General features: G+C 40.5%; 1 protein-coding gene across 1 annotated transcript; it reads left to right on the plus strand.

Annotated features, from left to right (window-relative positions):
• Positions 1-2152: 2152 nt before the first annotated feature.
• On the plus strand, positions 2153-4561 carry LOC148141467 (putative G protein-coupled receptor 139). Its single transcript, XM_087978061.1, has 2 exons — positions 2153-2222; positions 3636-4561. The coding sequence occupies exons 1-2, from the start codon at positions 2153-2155 to the stop codon at positions 4559-4561; spliced, it is 996 nt and encodes a 331-aa protein (XP_087834187.1).
• The last annotated feature ends 3550 nt before the right edge of the window (positions 4562-8111 follow it).

Raw genomic sequence — 8111 nt, forward strand, 5'->3', positions numbered from 1 at the left:
AAGTAGGTGGTATTGTGGACAGTGAGGAAGATTATCAGATTTTGCAGAAGAATTTTGATCATCTGGGGAAGTGGGCTGAGAGATGGCAAATGGAATTTGATATAGATAAGTGTGAGGTCTTGCATTTGGAAAGTCAAGTCAAGGTAGGAGTTTCATGGTGAATAGTAGGGCTTTAAGAAGTGTAGTGGAACAAAGGGATCTTGGAGGTCAAGTGCACAGTGCAGTTTGTGGACCAGTTTGTGCCGAAGGGCCTGTCCCTGTGCTGTAAGACTGCATGACTCTGTCACGGCACACAGTACGACCATTTTGCCACATTAGATTTGGAGCCTCCAAGTACTCAGTCAATTACTCTCTCAAGTTCTCCCTCAAAATCTTCTATCGCAAAGTAAACAACTCGAGGTTCTACAGCCTCTTCATAACTGAAATAATCCTTCAGAGGCAAATGTCACAACGCTAGTCCTTTTTTTCCTAAAAAGCTGTTCCTTGGCTCAAGGAGACTCTTTCCTTGATTTTTTTTCACAAGGGCAATAAACCGGGCCTGATTCCGATTCGTATGGTTTGGTCAGAGATGAAAAAGACTTTGAGAGGCCTTTTGTTTCTATGTAAACAGATGAGACATCTGGCGAAAGCGGTCATGCTTTAGAAGTGCCCCGCACAAAGAGAGGGGAGTGGTCAGCTCTCTAGTTGAGCTGAGCAGGTTTTAGTTCAGTCTTGAACTGGGAATTTCAACAGGGAGCTGTGTGGGAACTCTCTCTCTTTTCTGCCCTTCAACTTCAACCTGTCAGCACGTGTTCCATTTATACTGGGTTTTAAATGGAGTTTGATTTATGGGACTGTTTTGTGTATTCGGAACAACAACATTAAGTCTGGCTGGATATGTTAAGTTCTGTAGGGATTCTTTATTCTGTTCTTTCTGCTTCATTGTGTCATTTTGTGAATTTGTTTTGTCTGTTTTAAAATCTAGTAGTCAATCTAGCTATCTTACTCCGGGTAATTTTCATTATACACTTACCGAAACAAATTGCAATGTTAGGTCTAGGGTTGCCTGCTTAAGAATCTTTGAGTGGTCTGGTCTAGCCCATAAAACAAAGTCCCTCTGAATCTCCTTTGCACCCCCTCCACCATAACACTACCCTTACAAGAATGTAGTAACTATGCTGCACACAGTAAGCTGGCCTTTCTCTCGATAGCATGGCATGAACTGGGAAGCCTGGAGGAGGACACACGCCACAGCATGGCCTGTGTTAGGAAGCCCGTAACAGGACACTATTCACAGCATGGTGAAAGAGCAGGACTCTGGCAGTGATATGCTGCAGCAGTGGAAAAGGAAAAGTTGGACTTTCTTTAAATTATCCTTCTTTATTTATTCTGTGACTGGCGCTTATGTACGAACGATGTTACACACATTTCACGATATTTTATATTGGAAAAACGTGACAATAAAGGATATTCAAAGCTAATGTTTGCCTGCTCCACATTAACTCTGCATGTTTACAATCTGTCAACCATTGACAAAGGGAATATGAAATCTTAACTATCCTTTTAAATTGCCGTTCCATGATCTGGGAAAAATGGGCAAGAAGCCAAAGATCTTTTTTCCCCCTCTGAGCCTCCCAAGTTGTTACCATTTATTGTGTACTCCCTTGTCTTGTTGATTCTTTCAAAGTGCACAGAAAATATACAGCGCTGAAGTGGAACTCTGCACATTAAAGGCTATCGACAGCAAATATATTGGACAATTTGGAATCATTACTTTTAGGTGAGCACTCGCCGTACAGACAATCAAAAATGAAAACATGATCTTGTTTCACTCAAAAAATTCACTCATCATCCTTGATTAGGAACAGCGCCCCTACATCTTACAAAGTGGTATTATGCAGGCTGTTATTGTTTGTTAAACATCAATGTTGTCAGGATAACTCTGCGATCCACATTTGGTGACCTTTGGAACACAGTCACAGCACATGAGAAAATGCCGTTCCTTCAAAATATAAACAACAGGTGAGCATTAGCTCACAACTTTGTTTCTGAGAATATACTCAATGCCCGTAAAGATGAAACCTCCCTAATTAACTACCAGGAGACTAACATCAGGTATAAATAAGAGCACTTTTCCGGGAAGTGCAGTAAACACGCAAATCTTGTGATAGAAATGCATGCGATAACGACAGGTCCAGTGTTTGCCATTTATTATCCCATCCTTGCTGCTATCGGAGTTCCAGGTGAATTATCTTGTTAATTTCTGACTATGGTAATCATCGAGTATCTGAATTTGAGGGCTACACTAACAGAATAATTGCAACTGTATTTACATTATTGATAAAGTTGTTTTCAGTGAAGTATCAGGAATTTAATGTGTTGTAGTCGTTGTTGAATTGTCGACAGATACTGTTCTTGCTGAATTATGACCGTGTGGGTGAAATTTCATCATGTAATTTTCACTGTGGCTGAAATGTGATATTGCATTCAGATTGTACATGTAAATTTATTTTGCAGTTGACTTTGACAGAGAATAATTCTCTCAAATCATTCGTTAATTGGACAAGATGTCTCGTTGATTACCTTTTGGAATGAATTTCATGAAATAAATTGTTTGAAAGACAATGTTAAGTATTCAGAACTTGATGGAATCGTAACAGCACAGAATCGTTATGATGTGGAAAGGGACCAATCGACCCGTCGAGCCCCCACTGGTTATTCAAACGAGCATCATTGTCGAGCATCAATCTCCGTCTTTTCATCCATAACTTGCATATCACTTCTATCCGCATATTCATTCAGTGCTGTCTTGAATTGGAAAAAAATCATCTGCCTTTTTCACATTTTGTAGAAATTCATTCCATATCCTCAGATTTCAACTCATCCCTGCTTTTTTCCCCCAATCTCTGTCCTCTGGTTCTTTTTTACATTATGAGCAGGAACAGCTTCTCTCTCTACACTCTATTCAATCACTCAAGATTTTGGAAACCTCAATCAAATCACCTCTTGGCATTCTTCTGTCCAAGCAAAATAATCCCAAATTCTTTCAATGTATTCTCATAACCTAACGCAAATCAATGGCTCCCAGCATGGCCGATGGTATGTCATGGTTAAGTCTGTAGTTGAAGCTGTCAATTCAGAAACAATGAAGCGAGCAAATGTTTCATTGTATCCTCCACAAAATCAGAAGAATGCTAATTCACTTTCATTTGTTTTGGGATATTTATGAGCAAGATGAATGGAAACGTTTTCAAGACAGAATAATTAATTGAAAGGACACACTTATACAGTCTGTAAAGTGTAATCTCATACTTCTTCATTTCCAAATCTAGATTGTCTTGTTTCCTTTTACCTTGTTCCAGTATTTTCTACATTTCATAGCAATGAAATGTCTTAACATGATGTTAGTTTCTGTGTTTCTCTTCTCTATAAAGATTCTTCAGAATACTTCAGTTTTTTATTTTATCAAAATGTTTTATTATAAAATTTTCCGGTGTATAAGGCTACGTCACAACTGCTTGTACGTAAAGGATTTCGACAAACTTAGGTTTATGTTACACATTTTTAATTTTATGCAACATCTCGGAAACAGATGATTGTTTCTCGAAGTCAAAATCACAACCCATTTACATTCTCTGCAACTCCTTCCATTGTAGCTAACCTGGCGGTGATTGTGATCTTATCTCGAAGAAGATGCGGTCTCTCCACAAATATCATATATTATCTTGTCTCTATGGCAGCAGCAGATCTTCTGGTCGTGGTCACGGTTGTAATATTAAACCGTATTGCTGTGATTTATTTCCAGTTCAGTTTCCTGTCTATCACACCTGTATGCAGTGTTCGCAATGCATTAAGTTTTGCAGCCATTGACAGTTCTGTCTGGTTAACGGTCACTTTCACCTTTGATCGATTTGTGGCCATATGTTGTCAAAAGCTGAAATTAAAATATTGCACGAAGAAGGTGGCATCATGGGTCATAGGATCGGTGTGTGCAGTGTCCTTCATGAAAAATATATCAACGTATTTCCATTTTAAACCTATATACACAATTGACAAAATACCATGGTTCTGTGGCCTAAAACCAGAACATTACACTGCACCGGGGTGGGCTGTATATGACTGGATTCGTTCCATTTTGACTCCGTTTCTTCCTTTCATTCTGATATTACTGCTCAATGTTTTGACTGTCAGGCAGATATTTGCAGCCAATCGAGCCCGTAGGAGACTCCAGACTCAGGGCAATGGAGAGACTCAGAGTGACCCAGAGATGGAGAAGCGAAGAAAGTCCATTGCTTTACTCTTTGGCATCTCAGGAACATTCATCCTATTATATTTGTTATATTTTGTTACAGTCTTTTACGTCCAAATTGCGAATATTCCTTATTCCTCTGGGTCTGATATCGGCAAACCGATATTTATTGTGCAACAAAGTGGATACATGCTTCAGTTATTGAACTCCTGCATCAATCCATTTATTTACGCAGGGACCCAGAGTAAAATCAGAGACGAGATAAAGAATGGTGTGAAATATCCATTCGACTATTTTCTAAAAATTTTAAAAATTCAAAATGAAAGAAACTGACATGATTCATATCGCAGCATGTGTCCCCTTTTATTGCAAACTATTGTTCCATACCGAGTACCGTTGAAATCTTGAACTAACGCTTGTTGAATGTGTAGTGAGTGAAGACTGTATTATCACGTCTATTACATTGCTAAGCATTTTATAAATTCCCAGCTGTATCACATGTTGCTCACTATAATCCATTTGCACTTGGCTGGAGCGCAGTAAATTTTGCGGAATTGGCGTGTGGTGACTTAGCGTTCATGTCCTGTGTATGTTTGGATCTCATACTTTAAAAATGTTTGTAATTGATTTTTGGATGCCACATCCAAAGTTAATAAAATGACTGCAGCTGTTCAAGCATGCAGCGTCGCAATGCTTTCTTTTCCACTCAAGTCCACCAGCCCCCCCAAAAAATTATCTCGGAAAAAGTGAGGACTGCAGATACTGGAGATCAGAGTGTGGTGCTGGGATGCTGCCTGACCTGCTGTGCTTTTCCAGCACCACATTCTCGACCCAAAAATTTATCCAATAAGTGACAACCTCATATCAACTACAATTGGAATTGATATTTATCGCTAAACATTGCATTTGATGTGCTGCGCCAAGGAGCTAAAATATGTGATGAATTCAGTACTGCTGCATGTATCCAGCAGGCAGTGACTGCTAATGACACTTCTAAAGGGAGTATGACTCGCTCTAAGATCATAATAGGCTCCCATCCTGGGGGAACTCAAGAATGATGGCTGCCAGCAACTCAGGATGGGGGCCGGTGAGTAGTGGAGTTCCGCAAGGGTCAGTGTTGGGGCCACAACTTTTTGTTTTATGCATTCCTAGATGAAGGAACTGAGGGCATTCTGGTTACTTTTGCAGATGGTACAAAGGTGGAGGGGCAACTAGTGTTGAGGAGGCGGGAGGCTTTGGAAGGATTTAGGCAGGTTAGGAGAGTGGAAAAATAAGTGACAGATGGAATACAACATGGAAAGGTGTGACGTTATACACTTTGGTAGGATGAACAGATATTTTCGAAATGTGGTTAAAAATTCAGAAATCTGAAGTACAGTGGGACTTGGGACTCCTAGTTCAGATTTTCTTAAGGTAAACCTGCAGGTTGTGTCAGTAAGTACAATGCTGTTATTCATCTTGAGAGAACTTGAATATAACAGCAGGGATGTACTTCTGAGCCTTTGTAAAGCTCAGGTCAGACCACATTTGGAGTATTGTTAATAATTTTGGACCACATACATCTGGAAAGATGTGTTGGCTTTGGAGCGTGTCCAGGGAGGGTTCAAGAAAATGATCCCCGAAATGAAAAGCTTAACATATGCGAAAAGTTTGTGTCTGTACACATTGGAGTTTAGAAGGATAAAGGGGAACTAATTGAAACTTCCAGAAAATTGAAAGACCTGGATAGAGTGGAAGTTGGGAAGATGTTTCCATTGGCAGGCAAGATGAGGACCCAAGGGCACAGCCTTAGAATAGAGGGAAGAGCCTTTAGAACAGAGATAAGGAGAAATTTCTTCAGCCAGAGGGTGGTGAATCTATGGAATTCATTGCAACAGAAAGCTGTGGAGGTGAGGTCATTGAATATATTTAAAACAGAGATGGTAGGTTGCTGGTTGTCAAAGGTATCAAAGGACAAAGTAGGAGAATGGGGGTTGGAAAAACAGATTAGCCATGATTGAATGATGGAAGACTTGATGGGCCAAATGGCCTTATTTCTGCTCCTATGTCTTGTGGTCTTATGGAATACTGAACTTACAGAACACCGGGTTTAATATTGAATGTGATATACCACATTGGGATGATGTACTAAATCGTTTGCTCAACAGTTTAGTGTACTCTTTATCTAGCTGTGACTTCAACCAACTGAGGCATCTCCTCAACTCCACATGATCAGAATAAATCTTACTCTTGCAAGAAAGCATGTCACTGTCTGTCCACAAAAAACATATCCGAGACTTTAAGGGCTGAAGACAATACAATTTAATAGATCTTCAAATATGAACTATTGCTTTAATTGATTGAAGTTCCTCCACATAACGTATTGGCCAATACAGTATATGATGTGTACCCTGTGACACAGCTCTGTGACAGCCAATCAGTATGATGAAAGTCACAGGGTCAATGCTGACTATCCACTTCCTAAGGTTATTCAGTTCCAGTCAATAATCACACTGTATTCCCGTGGTGAATGATAACTGCCCCTCCCTGAAGCAGTTGGACACTGGACACATTGCACACAGCAGAAGAACCACATCCAAGTTCATGCGTGATTTATATTTTGAAAGATTTTACACAGACAGCAATTTGTTTGAAAGTATTCTGATCCAGAATCAGAAATCTGACAGATTCTGACTCTTTTTTTACAAGCAGTGTTGAAAGCCCAGTAGAGCATAGAGTCATTCAGAGAATTGGAGAACAATAGGAGATACCACAGAAACAAAGTTGACATCAACTTATGAATGTGCGAGTAGCAAAGAAATCCAGAAATTTCCGTGAAAACTTACAAAACATGAATATAAAAACAGCTGATTACATTACAAATTATTGTTAATTCTATAGGTATAGTTATACAATATGCATGTCATGCATCCAGTAATTCTAAATATTATATACAGGCAGTATTCCTGACATAGGGATGTCGGAAATATTGTTCTTCCTTGATATGGACTTCAGACTGAGTCCCCTTGCAGTCATACTTTGGTAAGATCCTGGGTTAGCATTCCCCTTTTCAGCTGTCGGCAATGTCCCAAGTCACCTCAGCACCGCCACCATCGGCCTACTCCGTATACACACTGTGGCAGGGGTAGAAGATTGGCAGAGCGGTTGGTACTGCTACCTCACAGAGTCAGGGACTGGGTTCAATTCCAGCTCTGAGTGGAGTTTGCACATACTCTGTGTCTGTGTGGGTCTTCTCTGGGTGCTCTGGTTTCCTCCCACCAAAGAGTGGAAGTTAAATTCTGTGCGAAATTGCTCTGTAGAATGCAGTGATGTACTGTCGAGGTAGTTGAACTGCACTAAATGTGGGATTATGGGGCTAGTATGGGATGCTCTTCGCAAGTGTCGGTGCAGATTCGAATGACCTCTATCTGCACTGTAGCAATTCTATAAGACTTGTAAATGGGCTACAGTGCAGATAGAGGTCTCTGTTTCCTGAAACCCAACTCTTCTGCTCCTTGGATGCTGCCTGACTTGTTCTGCTTTTCCAGCGCTACACTTTTGTCTCCACAGCCCTCTGCCCAGGAAGAACCAGAGACCAGGTTCAGGTCCTGGAGAGTCAGCAGACCTCGTTCCAGCCACCACTGCTTCTACTGATCACCCTCCGGCAACGCTGCAGCTTTCCAACAATGTCAAAAGATAAACAAATGAAACGAGAAAGATAAAGATAGAGACAGACAGAAGAATATAACTGGCCTGAAGCTTACAGTCTCAGAAGCCCTCCCACAGCCTGCGATGCTGTTGGTGCTATCTTGCATTCTGAACAGTTAATGTTTCCCATGTTGAAAATTATGCGCCATTTTTGAATGGACTTGATGTTTAGAGTGAACAGGGCTCTGTACAAGTG

This window comes from Chiloscyllium plagiosum, unplaced genomic scaffold (genome assembly GCF_037043375.1).
Source record: "Chiloscyllium plagiosum isolate Xiang-an unplaced genomic scaffold, Cpla_swu_hap1 HiC_scaffold_33, whole genome shotgun sequence".
NCBI classification, from domain to species: Eukaryota; Metazoa; Chordata; class Chondrichthyes; order Orectolobiformes; family Hemiscylliidae; genus Chiloscyllium; species Chiloscyllium plagiosum.